Source organism: Saccopteryx leptura, chromosome 13 (assembly GCF_036850995.1).
Source record: "Saccopteryx leptura isolate mSacLep1 chromosome 13, mSacLep1_pri_phased_curated, whole genome shotgun sequence".
In the NCBI taxonomy this organism is placed as follows: Eukaryota; Metazoa; Chordata; class Mammalia; order Chiroptera; family Emballonuridae; genus Saccopteryx; species Saccopteryx leptura.
Window position 1 is genome coordinate 14,781,858 of NC_089515.1, and position 26,433 is coordinate 14,808,290.

General features: G+C 40.2%; 1 protein-coding gene across 2 annotated transcripts; it reads left to right on the plus strand.

Annotated features, from left to right (window-relative positions):
• Window positions 1–69: 69 nt before the first annotated feature.
• DCLRE1A (DNA cross-link repair 1A) lies at window positions 70–24,872 on the plus strand. Of its 2 annotated transcripts, none has more exons than XM_066355398.1 (10): window positions 70–332; window positions 783–1,876; window positions 3,945–5,624; window positions 7,381–7,514; window positions 7,849–7,967; window positions 12,471–12,611; window positions 14,118–14,263; window positions 15,183–15,337; window positions 23,096–23,237; window positions 24,260–24,872. In XM_066355398.1, the coding sequence occupies exons 2-10, from the start codon at window positions 1,417–1,419 to the stop codon at window positions 24,418–24,420; spliced, it is 3,138 nt and encodes a 1,045-aa protein (XP_066211495.1). In that variant the 5' UTR covers window positions 70–332; window positions 783–1,416; the 3' UTR covers window positions 24,421–24,872. The 2 variants fall into 2 exon arrangements, with proteins under 2 accessions (XP_066211495.1, XP_066211496.1); XM_066355399.1 differs by lacking the exon at window positions 70–332 and adding an exon at window positions 430–491.
• The last annotated feature ends 1,561 nt before the right edge of the window (window positions 24,873–26,433 follow it).

Genomic DNA, 26,433 nt, shown 5'->3' on the forward strand with positions numbered 1-26,433 from the left:
CGGCCACCCCGCCCCTCCGGGACCCTCCCGCCCCGCGGAGCCTGGACATCCGGAACGCCGGATTCCACGGGAACAGGCCTCGCGGGGAGCGTTCTAGAAGCTGCGAGAGCACCGCTCCCCCCGCCTTTCCCTTTTAGAACAAAAAATAAAATGTACCCGCAGGGCTGGAAAGGGCACAGGGTTGTTGTTTTTTTCCATTCTTTTAAAAAGTCCGGCTCTTAGACCGGAACCAGCCGATTCGACACAGCGCTGGCAGCAGGAAGCAGTTCCCGACCAGGAGAGGGAAAGGAGTAGGGATATATCTTCTAGGGAGAGGCTTGGAAAAGTTGCGGGTGAGTGGCCGCTGGCTTTGGTCCGTACGCACACACAGGCATTTGTCGCCCCCGCAGTGCTGAAAGTGCCGGCGCGAATAGACTGTCAGCGGGGCAGGGGGAGGGGGCGCCGAGGGAGCGGACGCAGCTGGAGCTGCCCCGGGGCGGTGCTGGGGGCAGGTGTGGCGGAGACCCCAGGGGGCCAGGCTGCCGCGGTTAGGACAGGGGGGCTGTGATTGCTTTTATGCAGCGGGCTGTGCTAGTAGCTCATGGGCTTTCTTGAAGCCTCCCACGTGCAAAGAGAAGGTAGAGCCCGTGGGAGGCCAAGAGCAAATGAACCTTGGTTTTGAGACTGGTGAACAGAGGGCTGCCCACCTACAGGACCGACCACCTCTGTGGTCTGGAGTGAGGAGCATGGCCTCAGTGCAGGCACGACTTCACATGTTTGCGTTTTGTTTGTTTATTGCGCAGTGTTTGGTCATTGCTCCTGGAGGAAGATTGTGGACAGACCCAGGAAACTGAAGTTGTTGAATATCCACGAGTCATGGATAAGGGCAATTACCTGAACTGGGAATCACACACCTCTTTGATTATGGAGTGACCAGTGTTAATTAACAAAATGAGGTAGCCCCTTAGTGCTTGGAACACCTGCTGAGCCAATTGGCCAGAGACTGTGGGTGGATTTGTGAGTTATTTGGACAGCTGTCCAGTTGAAAGAGAACTGATCTGATCAGAGCTTTCTAACACTTTACAAAGCTTGTCCTAAGACGCCCATTATTGCTAAGTTTCCAAAATTTTACTGATTTTATTTTTATGAATTAAGTCCTGGAAAAGGCACGAACGAAATAGTAGCCACAAAAATAGAAAACTTCTCAGATGCTTCCCTCTGTGGTACTTCTCTTAATTTTATTGTAGCAGATGTTCTGAGGTATAAAGTTTGTAGTTTGCCAATATATTCATTACCAGACCCTTAGTTTCCCATCAGGTTAGTGGATATTTTGTTACCTTTTTTTCCCCCAGCCAGATTATTCCACTTAAAAGTTTTTTAACAAGAAGCAGACTCAATTAAGATTAATGCTTCTTTAATGATAAAAATCATTTTGCCATGTTAGAAGACACTTGTTCAGAAGACATCTGGGAATATAAATCCAAAAGAAAACCCAAAGGAGTACATACAAATAATTGCTCTGAGACTATTCCACAATCTGTTGAAAAAGCAACAGATGGAAAATACCAGTCTAAACGAAACAGAAATAAAAGAACTGTGAAAGCGAAAGAAAAGGCAAAGGGCCCTGAAGTGTGTCTTGGAGAAACAGATAGTCAGACTTCCATACTTTCTAGTCAGAATTCCAGTTGTGGAGATGGTACCCAGCAGTCCCAAGGCCAGGAAACCACTCCAGGAAAGCACCGTAGGACTCCCAAGAGGAAACACGTGTCTCCAAAGATACGTCCAATTTATGAGGGGTACTGCCCAAGCTGCCAGATGCCTTTTTCCTCACTAATAGGTCAAACACCTCGATGGCATGTTTTTGAGTGTTTGGATGCTCCACCAGTCTCTGAAACAGGTAAGATTACAAAAAAAGATAGTGGTCCTGAAATAGACCTGCACGAGGCCAGAGGGAGCAGTCCCGTGAAACAAGCAAGGGAAGTGATAAAGAGGGAGAAGAGACACTCTAGAGCAGTGATCCCCAACCCCCGGGCCGCGGACCGGTACCGGTTCGTGGGCCATTTGGTACAGGTCCGCAGAGAAAGAATAAATAACTTACATTATTTCCGTTTTATTTATATTTAAGTCTGAACGATGTTTTATTTTTTAAAAATGACCAGATTCCCTCTGTTACATCTGTCTAAGACTCACTCTTGATGCTTGTCTCGGTCACGTGATACATTTATCCGTCCCACCCTAAAGGCCAGTCCGTGAAAATATTTTCTGACATTAAACCAGTCCATGGCCCAAAAAAGGTTGGGGACCACTGCTCTAAATGATTTAACTCTAGAAGAAGCAAACAAGGAAATGCATGTTTACTCTTCCTGAGAAGGGTAAAAAAATAACAGCCCATGGTGTCATTGTAAAGAAAGTTGCAAACTTGGAAACAATCTAAATGCATTTTATAAAAGTCCCTTAAAATCTGAATTATTTTTCATAAATAGTAATTGAGCGCATAGTATGCTAGATACTTTCACTTTAACTTACATGACTCACAGTTGCTTGCACAAGTTAGGTGGTATTGACATTTGTAGATAAGGGCTCTTAAAAGATAAACAACTTACCCATTTTGCTATCTTTTATGAAACAGACTTTTAGCAAGTTGTGAATATAATCCAGTCTTCTCTCAATAAACGGGGTTCTGTTGGGTGCATAGTGCTAATGTACAGGAAGAGGAATTGGAAGGGGTCTTAGGTTATTAAGGTTCAAATAATCAATACGTGTCAGTTGGTGACTGAAGTAATGCTGTGTTTTTATCTTTTAAATGTATAAGAAATGTCATGTGTAAATGTAGAAAATCCAACGTGGAGTATATGGAAATAGGTTATGGTGATTGGTATATTTAAAATTATATATACAGTAGATAGATGTATAAGAATTAGAATTCAGTAAAGTAAAATAATATTTGGTATGGCTTTCCTGTTAAATATGATTCAGAAGACATTTTATTATTAGCCTGTCAATTTAAAGTTTTGCATGAAGATGCAAAAGAACTCTTAAAATTTGGCATTCTTTATAAAAGTATAGCAAGTGAGAGCCTCATCAAATGCTAGTAATTTGCTTTTAAGTCCATGGTGAACACCTCAGGGTAAAATGTCTTACAGATGGAACCACCTCCAAGAGATTTTTCTTTTGTGCTTTTCATCACTAAACTCTTTTGAATCGTCTCAGATGGACACTTCTTGAATTGAACTCTATTCTATAAAAAATACTTTTATGAGTTTTAAGGAATAAAGTCTTCTAATTTAATGTATCATCTTTTGGGGGGCAGGGATGGAGAGGATCATCATGTTTATAAACCAGGAAACAAACATACAAGGGGGTATGCCAAAATGGTTTACAGAATTTTACTCAATCATCATGGTATGATGGAGAATGGTTTTCAGATTATTATTAACCAGTTTATCAAGGTGAATTTCAAGTCTTAGAACGGAATCTAAATTGCCCAGGTTATAACTAATTAAGATTGTTATTATTGTTATTGTATGCAGTGTGAATATTAAATAACGGACTCTAATTAGCTACTACAGTTACCCCCGTAAGAAAAACTGAGGTAGAACTTCAGTTCTGTGAAAGATATGTCGGCCTTTATTCTTTATTGCCTGAGCAGTAATGAACCAATGAAACTGATGGTGTCGATTTGTAGCACCTGTTTAAGAAATACATAATACAATTATAACATGGGTTTTGAAGAAGCTCATATCTGTTTGATTGAAAAATAATAACTAGCACCTTGCAAAAACAGACTGGATTACTGTTATTTTACGCTGACCTTTTGATCTGTGTAAAGATGGCTGTTGTCCCAAGGCCTCAAAGTAGGGCTGATGACTTGAACCTTATGTGTTAATTTATTAATACCAATACTGTCAAAAATTTAGTCTGTGCTTTGATATTGTAATACCTTTTTTCTTTATTACAATTTTCAGAGTGCCCTGATGGTCTTCTGTGTACTTCAGTAATTCCTTCTCATTACAAGAGATATACTCACCTCCTGTTAGCTCAGAGTAGGTCAGGTAATAGTCCTATTAGCAGTTCATCACATGGCTTAGGTGGTAGTTTCAGTGAGACTAATTCAGCCTCTCTTAGTAGCCTTGAGGAAAGGAAATGGCCCTGTCAAAAGCAAACTGAGAACTTACAAAATGTTTCATTTGCTCCGTTGTTGGTGACACAGTGTCTAAAAACATCTCAGTCTCCAACTGAAACCAAGAAAAATATTTCCTCTTCAACAAATACCCAAATGTCCCAGCAAGCTCCACGATTTACACAATGTGTTAATAATAACAAACTGGTAGGAGTGAGTTTGCCTCTTGCTGAAGAATTAGACAGCCAAAACTCAGCGCACATCAATGTGCCACTGCCAGAAAATGACTGGAGTGACTGTGAAATTTCCTATTCTCCACTTCAAAGTGATGAAGAAACTTACGATGATATAGATAAAAAGCTGGACAATTCACAACAGGAACTGCTTTTTGCAGAAAGCTCTAAAGGTGGCAGCCTAGAAGATGACAACAGCTGTTCTTTGCTGGAAAACTTCCACTGTCCCTTCCTGAGGGATCAGGAGGAGAGTGGCTCCCAAGTGAATAGTTTCTTAACTCAAGATAAATACAACACTCTGAATGATTCATCTCAACCTCTTTTCCGGGATGAGAGTATGATTTTGTGTCATGATCCAGCATACTCTGATGATGGTGATGGTTTCCTGGTGTTTCCACGTGCATTAGCGGGGGTGTTTGCTTCTAGTTATCACACCCCTGAAGCAAAACCAGATGATCCAGAATTTCACTTATCTCCATCGAATAAACAGAAACAGCTAACTGAAGAATCAGCTGTTTACAATCAAATATGTCTTCCATTACTTGAGAGTCAAATGACAAAACCTTTTGAAAGCCAGGTCCTAGGCAGCTGTCTTTCGTTCCATCCAACCCAAAGTAAAATTGGAGAATTATCAAGTAAGGATGTTAGTGCTAAGAATAGTCCTAAGTCAGCATGTTTCTGCAGAAAGGCATTAGTTGGTATGCTAGACAGTAAAGTTACAGGTATAAATACAGAGAGAATTTCTGGTACACTGACGGCTGCTAAGTCTTTGAAGATGTTGCCATCTGGTTCTCAGTGTAATGCAACACAGCCTTCTACCAAGGTAATGAAGCAAATGGATATTGGTGTGTATTTTGGTCTACCACCTAAAAAAAAAGAAGAGAAAGTGCTGGAGGGAAGTACACTAGAAGGGATGAACTTACATCCAGTTTTGAGCCCTAATGAAAAGAGGTCCAGGCAATGCAAGAGGAAAGCAGGAAAATCTTTAAGTGATTTAGAATTTGATGCAAAGAGTTTAAATGAGAATTCGCAATCTGCGGAACTTTCCAGTAAGAAAGCACAGCATCAAAGAAAGAGACTTAAAAAGTCAGACTCACTACAGGAAGGAACACCGCAGAAGAGGTCAGACTACCGTATAAACAGGAGAAAAGCTACAGCAGTCCATTTAAGTAACAACATTTTTGTCAAGTCAGCTTGTGGTAGGTGTCAGAGAAGTAACACTAAAATCCCAGAGTCTTCTTATGCAGGAGAATTAAGGAAAAGGACTTGTCCATTCTATAAGAAAATATCTGGTAAGTGGAAATATCAGTGCTTATTGTATCTGCAATAGAAGTCAACTTTTTTGAATTTCACGTTCATTGCCCCATGTGTGTGTTGGCATGAAACAATTTTGTGTATGTGTTTTGGTGGGGGTTTTTTGTGTGTGTGATACTTCACTGACTTGTAACATAGATTTTTTTATGTTTGTATTTCATCTTTTTTGCTCCATTCAGTAAAGTTTTATTCAACATATTGTATATATAAGATACTGTACTGATTAGGTAAGTATTATAGATTTGTAAAGACTGATAAAGACTGGTAAAGCCTGACCAGGTGGTGGCACAGTGGATAGAGTGTCAGACTGGGACGCAGAGGACCCAGGTTCGAAACCCCAAGGTCGCCAGCTTGAGCACGGGGTCATCTGGTTTGAGTATGGCTTGAGCCCAAGGTCACTAGCTTGAGCAAGGTGTCACTCGGTCTGCTATACCCCCCGCCCCCCAGCAAGGCACATATGAGAAAGCAATCAATGAACAACTAAGGTGCTGCAATGAAGAATAAAAGACAGGCTCTAAGCACTTAAGAGAAATGCAAAATACTAACTGGCTCCGAAGAAGGAAAATGTGACAGGTTATAAATACTGCTCACAAAAATTAGAGGATTATTTCAAAATCAATATGAAGCTATAAAATATCCCCCTAGGTCATCATACATGCCAAACATTTTTAAACTATGTCATAACTTAGTTTCTCAGCCTTTTCATATCCTTGTAATTTCTCATGTCTTCATAGACAAGTTAATAGAAAAATTGTGTGGTGAGATGAGTTTTGTTATTGAAGGAACCATTAACTCCTCAAAAGAATATAAAAGAAAACTGCCAAAAAACACTTGGTTTCAGAAAGATTTTTAAAAGGGCTTTATTGATGATTTAGAGCTATAATTCAAAATATTTATGTAGAGAAGAGCATTTTTGTACAACATAGCACTAGGTTTGCTTTTAAAAGTTATTTTGATTGATTTTCTGTATTTTAAATGAGTCTAAAACTAGTATTTATGTGTTGATAAGTCTCAGTAGAATTATTTGCTTATTTAATTGCATATAATTGGGTATTTCTTTCATGAACGCCCTTGGGTATTTCATGAACACATTTTAGAATAAGCTCAACCTCTTTTTTAAATTGCTTTTCTAAGGAGACTTTTTAAAGCATTTTTTTTTGTTTCCTTCCCTCTCTCCCAACCCCCACAATGACATTCAAATACTACTGATAAACTGTTTATCTGTTATTGAACTGTGGTGCTTTGTAGGGCCACAAACCGTTCTAATATGTAAGATTATTTGGGCCTTCAATCATCTTTTGTCCCTTAGAAGCCTATCACTGTCATCTGCCATTGAGCATTCATTCATGTTTTAGAAGAAAGTTAGCATTCTCCTTCTGCTATTTTGAAGACATAAAGGAATTTAGGTACCCAGTAAGTATCAGGAAAATATTCAGAGAAATAAATTTTTTACTCAATAAGACAAAGGAGTAATTGGTTTGTGGTCTAGTATTTTGATTTTTTGTATAATTATTCATTTAAAAAATTTTTGTCTATACTGGGATATTTAGTGGAAACTTACAAGACTCATTTTCCTCTCTTGTATCACCTTTTGCTGAATTAATCTGGAGTAAATGTTAAATGATAAAGTTAAGTTAGGCGTGAGATCTGATGGGGTACTGTATTTGTAATCAAATGGAGATCCCTTTTCTTTGTGAGTGTTGCTCAAACAGCCCTGTGGTGTTTTCCCTGCAGGAACTGGCTTCACAGTTGATGCCTTTCAGTACGGACTGGTTGAAGGTTGCACAGCCTATTTCCTCACCCATTTTCATTCTGATCATTATGCCGGGTTGTCTAAACACTTCACATTCCCAATTTATTGTAGTGAGGTAAGTTTTAGTGTTCTGAATTGTGCATTTGTAGAATGCAGTGAATTTCTAAGCGGTTGGGTTAAAAAGGAATAATAAGATCCCTCATTCCACTAGGCAAGATAGAGAAACCAGATCCACATTGAGTTTCTAAAATTCATTGCGTTATTGTCAATAGGCATAAAAGCTTTTTGGTTTTTTTTTAAAATATGCTTTAGTTTATGAAAACAATAGATGAACTACTTCACAATGTAAGAAGGGGAGAACAGAGTATTAAGATGCTTGGATTCTAAACTAGATGTGCAATAAAATACTTGTGTTTCCTTGGATCAGCAGTAAGCACATTGTTTTGCAGATAACTGGCAATTTGTTGAAGAGCAAACTTCATGTGCAAGAACAATATATCCATCCATTACCAATGGACACTGAATGTATAGTGAATGGTGTCAGTGTTGTTTTGCTTGATGCCAATCAGTAAGTATTAAAGTTACCTTAATAGCCTATTTTTCTAATATTCAAAAGGAAGACACATTGGCCTGGGTATTTAAGAACTTTTTTATTGGTATTAATTAGGTTTGATATTTCTTAAAACTTGAGCTGAACGTGTTTCTCCTTTTGAAAAATGTAACATACCTAATTACAGAATCCATAAATGTAGAAAGCCTCAAAATGTTATCTAACCTTCTTTTTATCCAGTTTACATCACTATGCTTGACATATGAAACTCTTCATTTTAAAAAATATGTTAACATGTTGCAGCTGTTCTTTAAGAGATAACCTTTTGCCATTTCCTTTAATATCACTTATATAATTTAACAGTTTGTACTCCACTCAGAGACTAGAAGGTTTTCTTTTTCCCTTTAAGTAATTTTTCAGGCTTTTGATACTAAAGAAATGAAAGGATTTGGGGTGGGGTGGGAATGGTTTCTCTCTTTTCCACATTTTTTTAAACGTAGAGTACTATCACTATTTACATCGCAAAAATGCAACTATCAACTTTGCTTCTTCTTTTCACAGAATGTTATCCTCCTGTGCCTTAGAGATCATACCTACTCAGAAAATTAAAATTAAGACTAAATCTAGCCTGACCAGGCGGTGGCGCAGAGGATAGAGCGTCAGACTGGGACGCGGAGGACCCAGGTTCGAGACCCCGAGGTCGCCAGCTTGAGCACGGGCTCATCTGGTTTGAACAAGGCTCACCAGCTTGAGCCCAGGGTCCCTGGCTCAAGCAGGGATTCACTCGCTCTGCTGTAGCCCTCTGGTCAAGGCACATATATGAAAGCAATTAATGAACAGCTAAGGTGCCGCAATAAAGAATTGATGCTTCTCATCTCTCTTCCTTCCTGTCTGTCCCTGTCTGTCTTTCTGACTCTGTTTCTGTCACACACACACAAAAAAAGACTAGATCTAGGTCTTCTAAAAATCGAGGCCATTGCTCATTCTTCGGGTTGCCTTCACATTTCTGTCTGCTATTCTCTTTATAATCACCAGTTATGACGACTCAAGTTCTCATTTTTTTTTAGTCAACTTTATTGAGGTATAATTTACATGAATAAAGTGGATCTATTTTAAGTGTGTGCTGAATTTTGGCATAAGTACACCCCCACATCATTTCCGCCACAGTAAAAACACAGGAAAATCTTCCCACTCCAAAAGGGTTCCTTGTGCTCTTTCTCATTGCACCCCCAGATCCCTCCTCTGGTCCAGGAAATCATTGATCCGTTTCCTATCACTGTGGATTAGACTTGTCCTTCTTGGGGATACATCCAAACGAAATCATAGCAGTATCCTCTGTGTCTGGTTTCTGTCACTCATCATAGTTTTGAGACCCGTCCATGCAATGGTGTGTATTAGTACTGTGTCCTTTTTTATTACTGAGTAGTGTCTATTGTATGGACATACTACAATCTGTTTATCCACTCACCTTTGATGGACAACTGATTTTCAGTTATTGACTTTGTATCCCAAGATCTCGCTAAACTTGCTCATTAGTTTTAATAGGTTTTTTGTAGGTTCTTGAAAATTTTCTACATATCCAAGCATGTTGTCTGTGAATAAAGCAAGTTTTTTGGTTTTTTTTATTTTTCCAAAGTTAGAACTGGGGAGGCAGTCAGACTCCCATATGCACCAAACTGGGATCCACAAGGCATGCCCACCAGGGGGCGATGCTCTGCCCATCTGGGTTGTTGCCTCATTGCGGCCGGAGCCATTCTAGCGCCTGAAGTGGAAGCCATGGAACCGTCCTCAGCACCCGGGCCAACTTTGCTCCAATGGAGCTTTGGCTGCAGGAGGGGAAGAGAGAGAGAGTAAGGAGAGGGGGAAGAGTGGAGAAGCAGATGGACGCTTCTCCTGTGTCCCCTGGCCAGGAATCAAACCCAGGACTTCCACACGCTGGGCCAACACTCTACCACTGAGCCAACCAGCCAGGGCCTAAAGGAAGATTTGATTCTGACTTTCCATACGGAGTGCTTTCTCCCGTGTTGATTGTACTGGCTCAGACCTTCAGTACAGTGTTGAATAGGACTGGTGAGAACAGGCTTCCTGCCTTGTTTCTCATCTTAAGGGGAAAAATTTTCATTCTCTCTCCATTGAGCATGAGGTTAGCAGTAGGTTTGTCACAGATGCCTTTCATCAGGTTGAGGAAATCCCTTCTCTTCCTAGTCTGCTGAGAATTCGTAATCATGAATGGATGTTGAATTTTGTCAGATACTTCCTTGGTATCGAGACAATCGTATGATTTTTCTCCTTCATAATGTGAATATGGTAAACTAATGATGGATTTTTTTTTAATGTTAAGCCAACCTTGCGTCACTGGGATGAACTCCACTTGGTCTTCATGTATTATCTTTTTAAAAAAAATATTGCTGGATTTGATATGCTAATATGTTAAGGAATTTTATGTCATTTTGTGATGGATATTGGTCTGTACTTTTTTTTTTTAATTTTTTATTTATTCATTTTTAGAGAGGAGAGAGAGACAGAGAGGGAGAAAGAGGAGAGAGAGACAGAGAGAGAGAAGGGGGGAGGAGCTGAAAGCATCAACTCCCATATGTGCCTTGACCAGGCAAGCCCAGGGTTTTGAACCGACGACCTCAGCATTTCCAGGTCGACGCTTTATCCACTGCACCACCACAGGTCAGGCGGTCTGTACTTTTTTATAATGCTTTTGTCTAGTTTTGATATCAGGGTAATGCTGGCCTCATGAAGTGTTCACTCTTCCTCTATTTAATGAAAGATGGTTATGTAGTATTTGGTATTATTTTTTCCCAAAGCATTTGATAGAAATCCCCAGTAAAATCATTGGGGTCTGAAGTTTTGGAACAAGGATATAGGGGAAGATTTTAATTACAAAAGTAATTATTGACTGTGTTTTCTTAGAATTCACAATGACAGTTCTTTGTGTTTTGGACATAATTTCCATACCCCCTTGTGTCAAGGGTCTCCAAGACCGCTTTTAGGCTCAGTGGTTTACTAGAAGGACTCCCGACTCACGGGACTTAGCAAAGCTTTTAAATTTATACAGCTTCTCAGGAAGGAAATGCCGATGAAACTCAGCAAAGGGACGAGGCAAGTGGGGAAACCCAGGAGAAACCAGGCATGAGTGGTCAGGTGTCCCTGCCAGTGGAGTGGCACAGATGTGCTAACTCTCCCAGCAGCAAGGTGGAACAACACACGCCAAGTGTTGCCAACCGGGGAAGCTCACCAGGGCCTTGTTGTCCTTGTTTTTATTGAGGGTCACTCGTGGAGGTGTGCAGCGCCACGTGGCTGACCTCGGCTACTCAGACTCCAGTCCCCTGAGCCATGGTCGGCAAACTCATTAGTCAGCAGAGCCAAATAGCAACAGTACAACGATTGAAATTTTTTTTGAGAGCCAAATTTTTTAAACTTAAACTATATAGGTAGGTACATTTCTTATCGAGGTAGCGCCCGCACGTGGTATTTTGTGGAAGAGCCACACTCAAGGGTCCAAAGAGCCACATGTGGCTCATGAGCAGTGGTTTGCCGACCACTGCCCTAGCACAAAACCAAGAAATCTCCACGGATCACATAGTTGGCATAAACCATCTGAGCACACGAACAACAGATGGCCCAGGCCTCAGGCACACATAATGCACTCTTATCAGCAGAATGTTCCAAGGGCTCAGAACTCGCCTCCCAAGCGCTAGTCCTAAAGACGGCCTTTCTTGGGAATGTGTGATGTTTGAGAAACCAGACCTGCTAAATTAGTCGTTTCTGGCACACTTTTTTCTTCCTTTCCTTTCCTTTCCATTCCATTCCTTTCCTTTTCTTTCCTTTTTCTTCCTTCTTCCCTCCCTCCCTCCCTCCCTCCCTCCCCCTCCCTCCCTTCCTTCCTTCTCTCTCTCTCTCTATTTCTCTTTATCATCTTCTTTCTTTCTTCCTTTCCTTTTTTTTTTTTTTTTTTTTTTTTTTTGTATTTTTCTGAAGTGAGAGGAAGGGAGACAGAGAGACAGACTCCTCTTGCATGTTCCCAACCTGGATCCACCCAGCACGCCCACCAGGGAGCGATGCTTGGACCATCTGGGATGTTGCTCCGCTGCAACCAGGGCCATTCTAGGGCCTGAGGCAGAGGCCATGGAGCCATCCTCATTGCCTAACTCTAGGCCAACTTTGCTTGGATGGAGCCTTAGCTGCAGGAAGGGAAGAGAGAGATAGAAAGGAGAGGGGGAAGGGTGGAGAAGCAGATGGGTGCTTCTCCTGTGTTTTCTGGCTGGGAATCGAACCCGGAACTTCCACACACCGAGCCAACACTCGACTGCTGAGCCAACCAGCCAAGGCCTTCCTTTCCTTTTTAATGATGTGAACTCCCTTAATTAAAGTGCTACATTTTCTCGGTAGTACAATGTTTTATCACGGCGGTCAGCTAATAAGGTGCATTAACTCAATATTGAAATAAGTACTCTTCCTGTAGGTGCTTTGCCTGTGTTAAGACTATTTCTTTGGAATGTTTGTGTTCAGCTGTCCAGGTTCTGTCATGATCCTGTTTAAGCTTCCCAATGGTAAAGTCCTGTTACACACCGGCGACTTCCGGGCAGACCCCAGCATGGAACGTTCACTGCTGGCCGGCCAGAAGGTCCACACGCTGTACTTAGATACCACGTAAGAGGAGCTCTGCTCGTGTGCTTTCGATCCCTGCAGGCAGTGTTGGCCGCTTCTGTTGTGAATGATTTGAGCCTTTGCTTAGGCTTTTTGTCAATGATCATGTTAAGGCTGTTTATCAGAGGGGTGCTGTTGAAATGAAACATACTTGCTGAAGGACACATCTGGGATTACATGTCTTAACTGACCATGGCTCAGTTGTTGTTGTTTTTATAATTTCCTTTTGAAAATATGGTTTGTGTGAGAATCCTACTACTGACACAAGAAAGAAAAATTGGAGGGTAAATGAGGAAAACGCCCTTTTAGTTTATCCTCTCAAAGTATCTAACTACAAAGCATAATTGAGAAGAGGCAACTGAGGCCAGAGTAGGATTCTGTTTCTCAGTATTCAGAATTTGTGTTGTTTCTCAAAACGGTAATTTATAAGTGACAACCTTGAATTACTAAAGTGCTACAAACATTGTATAAGCCATTATTTCTTTTATTATATATTAAAGTGCTTCACCAATTTGTTAGAAATTAATTATATTACCTATTTCAACCTATTCCAAGGAGAAAAAAGTTTGGATGGCATATTTTAGTAAAATATGGTCTTACCACATTTTGGGTTCAGACACAAGCTATTTTTCCATTCCTTTATATGTGCTATAAACACTAGGTAAATTAAGAAAACAATCAGTTAAAAAAAAAGGAATACCCTTTTCTTATTACTTAGTATTATTCTACATACAATTCTGAATTTCTCTGTGTGTATTTATAGAGAAAGTCTTAAGATTGTTCTCTGTTCTGATGTCTGACCAACAAGAAACAGTTTTAAAAATTGGGAAAAAGATGTTTCTCTGGTGTCTGTACTTAATGGCTTTTTTTAAGTGAAAAAGCACTTAATTTTCATCTCAGATATATAAAAATAGTAGTCTGAGGGTTAGTTTTCACAGGATGTTACCGTGTTGAGGTAGACCCAACTGGATTTGTTACATTCCTATGTGCTGTATCTATTTCTCTCCCGTGCAGAGAGGATAACAACCATGTGAATACTGTTTGATTTAAAACTCCTTCATTAAGTTCATGTTTCGTTTCATTATTTTAATAATGATTTGTTTTATTATAGCAGAATTTTTTAGTCCAAAGGTCATTCAGTAGATTTTTTCTTTGATAGTGAATGGGGTTGAAAAAAAGATACTGAGGTTTATAATTCAGAGCTAAAATAACTGGCTGGCTAGTAATATTCTTGAAGGGGAAAAAAAAGGCAATTTCTTTATTTGAAGGTGCTAAGAGAAACCTAATGAAAAAAGCATACTGAAAATACATAACCCCATCATAAATTATCCATAGCTGGTAACAAATATTTTAACCACAGGCAGTCAGAGAATGTGCAGTGGCGTCAATAGGGTCTACTGTTAACATATGTAATTTTGCTAAGGCTTATTTTCTAGAAGAGGGGTCAACTTGATGCTGTGGCTTTCTTGTCGCTCTTTCGTGAGCAAGCACCACATTCCCGTGTAACAGGTACTGCAGCCCCGAATACTGCTTTCCGTCTCAGCGAGAGGTTATCCAGTTTGCCATCAACACTGCCTTTGAGGCTGTCACTCGAAACCCGTGTACTCTTGTTGTCTGTGGCACTTACTCTATTGGAAAAGAGAAAGTCTTCCTAGGTGGGTGTGAGCTGTATCTAATTTACATTAATATATTATAAAGATCAGCTTCTTTTTGCATAAAGCCCTTTCGGTCACTATTCTTGGGCTTCGGTATTTATTTCCCCGAAATGGTTCCATATTACCTTTGAAGTTGGAGGAAAACTTGATGGAGTCTGATTCATTTAAACGCTGAAAGGCTTAACTTAACGGAAACATTTGATAAGTGCGTTTAAGGTGGCCTTTCGATCTGCAAATGTTTATAGAACAAATGCTTGTGCTCTGTTAGTATTTTCATAAGCTTTCAAAGATGCCTTGTACAGAGTTGTATCACTGCATTCTTTGATAATAACCATCAATTACTTCTCTTAGAGAATAGCTTTAATTTTTGTTTTTAAATGATTTCTGGAGGTGTAACTGTAGTTTGTCTATAGAGTACTGAACTGTTTTTGTGAAGTACTTTCCATTTCTTCTCATCTATGGTCACATAAGGTCAAACATTAAGATATGAAGTGATGAAGCCAGGCTTTTAACTCCCCCAAATTTGTTTTTTTTTCCTTCTTCTACCCCTTTCTGTACATAGTTTGTCATTTTTAAATGATAGCTTTTTAAAAATAAATTCCTTGGTTTTCTCACAACTTATACCACACAGTTAACCACAAAATTATTCAGCCTTTTTGCAATATTATGGCAAAAGTGTTGAATGTTTTAACCAACAAAATTATTCAGCCTTTTTGCAATATTATGGCAAAAGTGTTGAATGTTTTAACCAACAAAATTATTCAGCCTTTTTGCGGTATTATGGCAAAAGTGTTGAGTGTTTTTTGCAATATTATGGCAAAATTTATTTGGTACATTCTTATTTTAAAATTTGGGTAGATTGTAACATTTTTTCATAAGCTGTCATTTTACTATTTTTAACCTTTTTCTTTGTCTACAGCTATTGCTGATGTTTTATGTTCAAAAGTAGGCATGTCCCAAGAAAAATATAAAACTCTGCGGTGCCTCAACTTACCAGAAGTTAATGACCTCATCACTACAGACATGTGCACTTCACTAGTTCACCTTCTTCCTATGATGCAAATTAATTTTAAGGTAAGCGTCCAAGAGACCCGTCTTCTTAGGATGAACTTAGAAAAGGTAATCTGATGACTGTAAACTAGAATTTTATTTTCCTGCATTGGATATGGAGGAATACAGTTACAATGAAGTCATCACCTATAGTAAATTCATCCTAGAATTTTCAAGGGGAATTTTAAGTGTGTTTAGTTTTTTGTGTGTGCAGCCCTATGTTGTAATGTACATGCACACCAAGAGAGCTGGCATCAGGGAAGAAACATATGCAGAAAAGTCTATAGCTGTCTGGTCATTCAGACCTTCTGTGCTTAGATCGATTTCCAGTTCTTCTTGGGTGGATGGGGGAATCACTGGAAAATTCTAAGGAGTCCTTACTGTTTTTAAGGCCTCTTCTGTGTTAGTATCAAGCCCAATGACACTGATGTATGTTGGAAATGTCCTTGTGAGGAGTAAATAGTGGAAGTGCAGCCCAAGTGGAAGTCCTAGTGTTTGTTCCGGGTTGAAAATTAAGATACATCAGGTGTGACCTCCCTGTGATTTGAGAGGCTTGTCTGATTTATTTGTACAGTAAGATTTAGTCCATTTGCTAGCGTTTTTTTTTTTCTGAAGCTGGAAACGGGGAGAGACAGTCAGACAGACTCCCGCATGCGCCTGACCGGGATCCACCCGGCACGCCCACCAGGGGCGACGCTCTGCCCACCAGGGGGCGATGCTCTGCCCTTCCGGGGCGTTGCTCTGCCGCGACCAGAGCCACTCTAGCGCCTGGGGCAGAGGCCAAGGAGCCATCCCCAGCGCCCGGGCCATCTTTGCTCCAATGGAGCCTTGGCTGTGGGAGGGGAAGAGAGAGACAGAGAGGAAGGAGGAGAGGGGGGGTGGAGAAGCAAATGGGCGCTTCTCCTATGTGCCCTGGCCAGGAATCGAACCCGGGTCCCCCACACGCCAGGCCGACGCTCTACCGCTGAGCCAACTGGCCAGGGCCATTTGCTAGCGTTTTGACACCTAGCCATGGAATACAGCAAATCTGTGTGTATTAAAAACGATCCAGAACATAATGTACTCAAAAAGATGTATTTTCATTTTTTTCTGTAATGTTCATGAACTAACTTTTATGGAGCTTTTTGAACTAGCTCGGGATGCTAGTAAGATTAAGGTAAAATTGTAATGGCCTGTTTTCATGAGTATATAATTCATAAAAAATTGAAAGGATAATCAAGTCAAGGTTTGTCCATTGATATATATGGTAACAGTTGCAAACAATTTTAAATTTGGGAGGCATCCAATTTGTATGGAGGCTAATGAGATGAGGAAAATCATAAAATGAACAGAGATATCCTGAAGAGAGTATAGCATTTTTAAATTATTTTACTGTTTTCTACTAACTTAATGTGTTCCATTTGAGTAAATTATCCATTTAGGAGGACAGTGGGGGTGGGAGAGTCAGAATATTGTGGGAACGAAAGCTCTAGACCTTGACAAGAGTGATTCAAAGTGCCACAAGCCTCAAAGAGCTCTTGTAAGGAAAGAGAGGCCGTTGGCAATTGGAATAGCTTTGGGGATCCATGTAAGAACTGTTGCAGTGAAGCAATACTGGGAGGAAGCCAGATGGCCGAGGGCGGCCAGGGAACGAATGAGGAAGTATAGAAATGGCCGCATGAACGAGAAGATACACAAGTGGCCGAGAAGCACAGGAGAAGAGGCTCAGCACTGTTAGCCAGCAGGGAACCACAAATCAGAACCGCAGCGAGATGCCACTTTCCACTCTCGGAGAGCTAAAATAAGGAAGACAGGCAGCATCAGCTGTCCGTGCTGATACAGATAAATTAGAAATCTCATTCATTGCTGGTAAGATTGTAAAACGGCGTAGCTACAATGGAAAAGTTTGATAATTTCTTAAAAAGTTACATAGAATGAGCATATCCCAAGCAATTCCATGCCCAGGTATGTATGTACCCTAGAAGATTGAAAACACATGCCTACAGAAAAATGTCTACGTGAGCGTTCATAGCTGCATTATTCACAATAGCCAAAAAGCAAAAACAACTCAAATGCCCATCAAATGATGAATGGATAAACAAAATGTGATAGGCCTATAAAGCAGGACTATTATTAAGCTATAAAAACTAGTGAAAGCCCCCCCTCTCCTTCCTCTCTGTCTCTCTCTTCCCCTCCCGCAGCGGAGGCTCCATTGGAGCAAAGATGGCCCGGGCGCTGGGGATGACTCCTTGGCCTCTGCCCCAGGCGCTAGAGTGGCTCTGGTCGCAACAGAGCGACGCCCCAGAGGGGCAGAGCATCGCCCCCTAGTGGGCAGAGCGTCGCCCCCTGGTGGGCGTGCCGGGTGGATCCCGGTCGGGTGCATGCGGGAGTCTGTCTGACTGTCTCTCCCCGTTTCCAGCTTCAGAAAAATACAAAAAAAAAAAAAAACTAGCGAAGTACTAAATATGCTACAGTATGAACTAGCCTTGAGGACATTTTGCAATGCGAAAGAAGCAGCTACAAAAGGCTACATTTTATGGGATTCCATTTATATGAAAAGTCTAGAATAGGTAAATCTAGAGACAGTAGTAAATTAGTAGTTGGCAGGGGTTGGGGGAGAAGGAATGGGGAGCATCTGTCAGTGGATATGATGTCTCTTTTGGGGGTGATGCAACAGTTCTAGATTTAGATAGTGGTGATGGTCACACAATTTCGTGAATATACTAAAAACCACTGAAAAGTTAAAAAAAAAAAAAGACTGGCAATCATCTGCCATGAAGACAAAAATAAAAAAGTAATGAATGAGTGAGAGGTGAAGAAAGGGAGACAAGAAACATGGATCATGGCTGTGAAGAGGAGCCAGATGTGTTGATGGCCAGAGGGAGGTACTCAAAAGGGAGTTTGTTGGCTTATTTTTTTGTTGGCTGTTAAGAGATGGGGATTTTTATACTGTGAGGATACGGAGAAATTGAAGATAGGGGAGAGGAGGAATACTTAATGAAGTCAGGTTTCTGAGAAGGCTCTGGAAACATAGAGGGATTCATTAACCTTAAACAGGAAAAGGATCACCCCTTCCTCTTGGACAATTCCCTTGCGACCCACAACTTCTACAGACTGTTTTTGCTGATAAGCATTGCCTTCTGTTAAGAGATCATATATTTACGTATCCACACTTAAATGAGAATTAAATCTTCAAGCAATTCCAAACTCAAGTACCATTTTTAATACAGGAATTCAAGTCAGATGTAATGACTCAGAAGTGTTTCTTTTGAACGTGTTTGGATTTTTTTTAGCGGGCGGAGCTGGCTTGTGCTTTGGGAAAAGGAATGACCCAGAATCAGTGTCTTTTTTCTGTATTTGTCATCTGTTGCTGGTATTACCTTCAGGAGACCTTCCCCTTCCTCCAATAAAGTGACCAGATGTGAATGACATTTTTGATGATTTCTTATCTTCAGAACACAGAGCAGAAGTTGACGCTGACCATGAAGTTGTATTTTATTTAGTACTTTAAGCCGTTATTTTTACTAGCCAAAAATAGTTTTGTTGCATCAGAGCTAATGACCTTTTGTGAAAATATAACCTGATACAATTTCCGGGATTTCTAAGGCATGCTGAAACCCTTTAAAGCTCTGTGAATAAGCCCATTCATGCTCTCTAGGTCCACATCCCAAGTTTATGTACATTATGTAGAGTTAACTTCCACCCGTGACTAACCCCTAATTAAATGTGGTGAAACATTATAACAGTCCTGCAGATGACTGTTTTGCATACTGAAAAAATAATTCTAGTGGCATATACAGAAAGCAATTTTCTTTTTCACAAACTGCTTACCAACAATCAGAGACAAATCATAGATCAGAGACTTTATGTTGATTAAATCATTCTTAATAAAATCCCTCATGATGGTAGTTCTCCATCTGCGGTTAATTCATGACAAATGGCTGTTGGCAGTCTTTTCTGTGTGTTTGGCTCGTATAATAATAGCATGTGACACAGGTTAATGATATTTTGTGGTCACTTTAATTTGTCTCATGAAAAGCAGACATTACTTCTCATTTGATTCTCCTGAGTGACAGATAGGAATGGATAAGGTTGGATACCTGTATCAAAAGTTGGATTCTCGCCCTGGCCGGTTTGCTCAGTGGAAGAGCATCAGCCTGGTGTGTGGAAGTTCCAGGTTCGATTCCTGGTCTGGGCACACAGGGGAAGTGCCCATTTGCTTCTCCACCCTTCCCTCTCTCCTTTCTCACTATTTCTCTCTTCCCCTTCCATAGCCAAGGCTATATTGGAGCAAAGTTGGCCCAGGCGCTGAGGATGGCTCTGTGGCAGGGTTCGGGAACCTATGGCTCATGAGTCAAATGTGGCTCTTTTGATGGCTGCATCTGGCTGTCAGACAAATCTTTAATAAAAAAAAATAACATTAAAAATATAAAACATTCTCATGTATTACAATCCATTCATTTCCTACCGCTCATGTTCATGGTTGCAGGTGGCTGGAGCCAATCACAGCTGTCCTCCGGGACAACACCAAATTTTTATTGGATAATGCATAATGTACACGGGTCGTTGTATGGCTCTCATGGAATTACATTTTAAAATATGTGGCATTCATGGCTCTCTCAGCCAAAAAGCTTCCTGACCCCTGCTCTATGGTCTCCGCCTCAGGTGCTGAGGATGGCTCTAGTCACAGGGTAGCAGCACCCCAGTTGGGCAGAGCATTGCCCCCTAGCGGGCATGCCGGTGGATCCCAGTTGGGCACTTGCGGGACTCTGCCTGCCTGCCTTCCCACTTCTCATTTCAGGAAAAAAAAAAAAAAGACAAAAGGTTGAATTCTCCGTTGATGGTATTAAACCTCCGTTTCCTCTTATTTCCTTTTCTTTGTGGGGACCAGAGGAATAGGATTACTAATGGAGCAAATCGTATTACATTAGCTAGGTCTTAGAACAAGCAAGACAAAAAACTTGAAAATTTGCAAAGCCAAGGATATTGTAATGAAAACTTAGTTATATATCCATAACTTAACCTTTTGTTTTGGGGGGGAGGGAATCAGGGGTTGGTAAGACATATGACTTTAATAGTAGGTATTCTTGTATTGACTTCTATTGATAGAAGCTCAACTGTTTGATAGAAAAGAAAAATGAAAGGAATGTTATTAATTCACCAGTAAAATATAAGTGTCTGACAAACAATGCATGCTCAGCCTCTTACTAGTAATCAAACAGAATAACAAGCATGCTTGTCTTCTACCAATAGACAGTTTTTTAAAGTAATATTTCTATTCTGACATTCAGAGAAATTGGCATTCCCATCCACTTGGGTGATAGTAGAAATTAGGGGTAGATCCTTTAACTCAACAATTGTATTTCTAAGAATTTATACTTAAAAATGAGTTCTTTGTGAAAAGGTCGAACTGTAAGGCTCATAGATAACTGGCGATTCATTAGATCAGGGGTCCCCAAACTATGGCCCCCTGAGGCCATTTATCCGCCCCCATCGCACTTCTGGAAGGGGCACCTCTTTCATTTGTGGTCAGTGAGAGGATGCATCCTGTGCTCCTGGAGTACTATATGTGGTGGTGCCGCAAAGCGCGGCATCGCTCACATACAGTACTACTTCCGGTGACGCGGGACACACGCGTCATGGCTCCGGAAGCACGTCATATCACTTGTTATGGCTAGCAGTGACAAATATGGAACCGGACGTTGACCATTTCATTAGCCAAAAGCAGGCCCATAGTTCCCATTGAAATACTGGTCAGTTTGTTGATTTAAATTTACTTGTTCTTTATTTTAAATATTGTATTTGTTCCCATTTTGTTTTTTTACTTTAAAGTAAGATATGTGCAGTGTGCATAGGGATTTGTTCATAGGTTTTTTTATAGTCTGGCCCTCCAACGGTCTGAGAGACAGTGAACTGGCCCCTGTGTAAAAAGTTTGGGGACCCCTGCATTAGATGATGAGAGTTAAGAAGAGTTAAGAAAGGGCAGATAGTGATCATTCAAAAAGACCCAAAAGGGCCTGGCTGGTTGGCTTAGTGGTAGAGCATCGGCCCCACGTGTAGAAGTCCTGGGCTTGATTCTTGATCAGGGCACACAGGAGAAATGACCATCTGCTTCTCCACCCTTCCCCTTCCCCTTTCTCGCTTTCCTTCTCCCCCCTCTTCCCCAGCTTCCTCCTTCCCTCCCCCCTTCCTGTAGCCATGGCTTGAATGGTTTGAGCAAGTTGGCCCCAGTGCTGAGGATTGCTTCATGGCCTTGCCTCAAGCACTAAAATAGCTCAGTTGCTGGACATCAGAGCCACGGTCCCAGATAAGAAGAGCATCAGCTCCAGACGGGGGTTGCCAGGTGGATCCCTATTGAGGTGCATGCGGGAGTATGTTCCCTCTGCCTCCCTGCCTCTCGGTTAAAAATAAAAAGACCCAAAAGGTGGGTTTTGTTGACTGTCTCTCCCTAGGCTGTAAGCTTCCAGAAGGTAAAGGCTGTGTCTCTCTTCCATCATGCAGACACCAGCACCTGCCACTAATGCTGGAACACATCCAATGGGATGAGTGAATAGGTGGATGGTTGAGTGGATACCAGCATCTTTTAGAACACTTCACTCGTTCAGAGCATGTATGATTAAGGAAGAAAGGGGAGATCTTTGGAAATCCAAGATGACACTATGTGTAGTTTAGATTTTTTATTGTTTTAAATAGAACTAGAATTTTATTATAAGTTTACACTAAGCCTTTGAAACTCTGGATTTCACCTTCAGACCTAGAATAGTAGACTTTTTTGTTACTCCTTGTGACATTCTCTTTAACTGGACTTTTATTTTTCAAAAATTGAACTTTGGTTATTAATTTTTTTAAGAATTTTATTAAATATCATCACTTAGAATGACTTTAGTTTGGAAAGTTTTATTTTCTGTTCATGATTCATTAGGGAAGCCTATTACTACCAGTTGTATCAGCATGAAAAGTTTTCGTATTATTCTAGTTCATATTTAAAGGTGGAAAGGAGAAATACCCAAGAAAAATACCAGCGTGCATCTTTCGAATGGCTGTCTGCGTTGAGGGTATAAAATTATTTCTGTCTTTCTCTTTGTCTCAGTTCTCTCTTGGTATCCATGCATGGGATATGTTTGGGTTGATGTTTATTACTTTTAATATTTGTATCTAATAGAAATGCTATTAGATACTAGTATCTCTAATATTAATATCCTAAGAGTACTAGAAGTTGGAGAGGTGTTTGTTTGTTTTTGGTAGCTATCTGAATTGTAATTTTTAAATAGGTAATTACTATGTTTAAAGTTCTTCCATCTTAGTTTTTTTCAGACTGTACTTAAGCATGCTTAACATTATGTAAGTAAAAGTGAAAAGAAAAATTTTCTCAGTGATCTTATTTTATTTTTTGGAAGCTAGCCACTAGATCAGCGATTTTCAACCTTTTTTTATCTCATGGCACACACATAAACTACTAAAATTCTGCAACACCAGAAAATATATTTTTTGCTGATCTGACAAAAAAAATAGGTATAATTTTGATTCATTCACACCAGAAGGCTATTGTGTTGGCTGTTGTCATTTTTTTAAATTTGATAATCTAAGAGAAAAGTGGTCAGTGCCCCTAACTAGTCAGGTGTTGCATGTTTTAAAAGTTCTTGGATCACCAGTTGAAAATTGCTGCTCTAGATTGTTGCAAGCTATGTTTACCAAGTGAAAACTTCTTGTGACTGTGCCCGTGTACCATCTTTAATCATCGTTTTATTCCACATAACCCATCTTCCTTGACCATTAGATCAATATCCTATTTTTATTTAACAGGGTTTACAGAGTCATTTGAAGAAGTTTAATGGCAGATATGATCAGATTTTGGCTTTTCGACCTACAGGATGGACGCACTCTAATAAATTAACGTGCATAACGGATGTTGTACCCCAGACCAAAGGAAACATTTCAATATATGGTATAATGATCAACTTTTCTCACTTTTCATGTTTGTAATTACATTTTCAAGAAGGGCTGTAAAATCAAAAAATGCAAGAAAAACAGGCACAAAAGAAGCTTTAACAGTTCGTGAGTTTCATATTGCCCTGTGAACTCGAAACCGATATATTTGGTACATTAGAAACTGATATAAAGGAGTTTGACTGGAGGAAATAGACGCTGACTAACCGAGACCCCGTGTTTGACCTCAGTGACATGCAGGGGAGATGGCAGAACTCCCTGAAAGGAGGGAGGCGCAGTCCGGCGCTGTTAGGTGACCCCGGGAGGCCGAGAGCAGGAAGACTATGGGGACATGTGGCAGCCAGAGCTACAGACGCGACCTGAATTTTTTCATCTCCCCGGAGGTTTACTGCTGTCCTCAGAAAGTGGCTTATTGCAGTAATGGCTGGTGGAAACATGTTTGCTGTGTCACTAATCCAGTGACTTACTTTGAGCCTCTAAAAACCCTCGTTTCCTCAGAACAAAGACCCTATTTCTATGGTACTTGATCTTCAGTAAAGCAGATGAAGGGACTTTTTAGAACTTAACTTGTTTGTTTTTCTTATTACTACTATTTTTTTTATGTGTGCAAAGCTGGGGAGGCTGATAGCGGCTTCCGGGCTCTGGAGCTCAAGCATCTCCTGCTTACTGTGCTTCCGTTTTTACTCATATTCCTAGGATTCTCTTGAAATTCACAGCTGAGCAAAGTGCTTACAGGAAAGACTTATTTGAAAAGGAAAGCCTAATTATAAATAAGAATCTATAGAAAGGTATATTGGTGTCTACATAGAAAAGGAATAGGATTTTTTAATGTTCAGAGTTCTTGTATCATTTTCATGTTTTAATCTTTATTTCTCATAAAGGATCAATTTTATTAGGAATAAAGTATCAGGGAGTTTTTGACAAAAATAGTCTGGATTGCTTTTGTTTTATTTTGGGCTTGTGAATTTTTTTTCTTATTCATTTGGTTTCTAGTAGGCAATCTTCTCTCTTGTGTTGTAGGAATCCCTTATAGCGAACACAGCAGCTACCTGGAAATGAAGCATTTTGTTCAGTGGCTGAAGCCCCAGACAATCATACCTACTGTGAATGTTGGCAGCGTGAAATCCCGGCGGGCGATGGAGAAATACTTCAAAGAATGGAAATTGGAAGCCGGATATTGATGTTACCTCCAAGGATTCAGGAGTGGTTAAACAATTAGGGGTAGCTTGTTAGTAGTTATTACTACTAGTAATATATTTTCAGTGATGTGAAATACATTTTATATGAAAAACCTCACGAAGGCCACTCACACAGCTTCTTTTCTTATTTGCGTTTGAGTGGCACGTTCATGGTGCTGGCCGAGTGCCTCTCGGCATCATCAGTGGTCATTGAGACTGGCTGCCTCCCTCGGACCCTTGACTCTTGCCCCTCCCAATGGGCCCGTGTACTCTGCGTCCAGCCTTCACAGGGGACGTGAAGTTCAGGGACAAGGATTCATTTAACGTATAATTAGATTGAAAACGTTATATATAAATAATTATGTCTTTAAAATTATTTAGTATAAGGCATATTTTTATCAGATAAAGCTTTTATATATGATATGTATACTAAAATTAAAAAATTAAAACTTAAATTTGCTCTATAGTGTCTTGGTTTTTAGGATTTATAACTGTCCCTTTCATGCAGGTTTTTATTTTTAATTTTTATTTATTCATTTTAGAGAGGGGAGAGAGAGAGAGAAAGAGAGAGAGAGAGAGAGGGAGGAGCAGGAAGCATCAACTCCCATGTGTGCCTTGACCAGACAAGTGCAGGGCTTTGAACCAGTGGCCTCAGTGTTCCAGGTCGACGCTTTATCCACTGTGCCACCACAGGTCATGCCCTTTCATGCAGTTTTATGAAATTTTAATAAAAAGAATTCAACATTTTACTCTGAAGAAGATGAATCCAAGAGGCTAGATAATTACCCAAAAAAAGGTGGAAGAAAGTTTGCACTAATGATGTTTATCAGAACTGTCTACTCACGATATCAGATAACCAAAAGTTTAGATCGCAGTGTTCTTTTTAAGTGAGAGTATATAATTTATAAATCTGAATTTCTCCAAAACAGATTAAATAACTAATTCAAAATGATAATTTTAGGCCACGACATATTACAAATGTTTTTATGGGGATTAAATATGAAAATGGCTAGCATAATGAATATATACACTTGTGCATACATGTGTTTTATTTACTTATTTAAGCCAGAGAGACAGAAAAAGGGACTGACAGACAGAAAGGGAGAGAGATGAGGAGCATCAACTTATAGTTGCATCACTTTAGCTGTTCATTGATTGCTTCTCATATGTGCCTTGAGTAGGGTGGGAGGGCGTTACTCCAGATGAGCCAGTGATCCTTTGCTCAAAGCCATTGACCTTGGGCTCAAGCCAGCGACCTTGGGCTCCAGCCAGTGACCATGGGGACATGTCTATGATCCCATGCTCAAGCCAGCGACCTGGAGCTCAAACTGGTGAGCCAGCACTCAAGCTGATGACCTCAGGGAGACCTCAGCATCCCAGGTCAACACTCGACCCACTGTGCTACCGCCTGGTCTGGCTATACGTATTCTTAATATTACCTCCAGCAGTGAAATTAATTTGGGGAGTTCTGAATAAATGTTTTCATGGGAAAATGTTTTCGGTAATGATTTCCGTCACCAGAAGGGTAGTATTGGCCATGCACTTTATTTTCACAAGATTTGACTTTGTTATAGAGGGAAGGGTTTTAGGGATCCCATTTAGGGGAGGAGAAGCTCTTAGGGGCATAGTGCTAGTGAACCCAGTTTACATTCTCAGTTGGCTTCAATTATATATTTAGTATATTTTAACTTGTTTGGGCTTGGTACCTTAAGTTTTTTTATAAGTTATTAAGAGTGAAAATTAGAAAAACACTTTAAAGATTCTACCGATTTGATGTTTTTAACATACGGGGGGTGGTCAAATCATTTGGTTTTAATTTTGATTATTTGAGTAAGATTTTTTATTTGAGTTATCATTTTTCATTGGTAAAACAGGTTTTAAAGGGTTTTTTAATGACTTTGCATGTTTTACTTTGATAATCTAGGCATGTTAAGAGTAGTCACACCTCTATTTAATACAAAAACATCTTTTGACACAAACAGCACCATTTATGGCGGCTTGGAATGGTTCTGTCTT

Excerpts from the sequence above, each read along its gene's own strand:
- DCLRE1A (XM_066355398.1), top strand. The coding sequence starts at position 1,417 with ATGTTAGAAGACACTTGTTCAGAAGACATCTGGGAATATAAATCCAAA. Across the intron at positions 12,612-14,117 it reads ACGCTGTACTTAGATACCAC|GTACTGCAGCCCCGAATACT; the intron begins GTAAGAGGAGCT and ends CCCGTGTAACAG. Across the intron at positions 23,238-24,259 it reads AGGAAACATTTCAATATATG|GAATCCCTTATAGCGAACAC; the intron begins GTATAATGATCA and ends CTTGTGTTGTAG.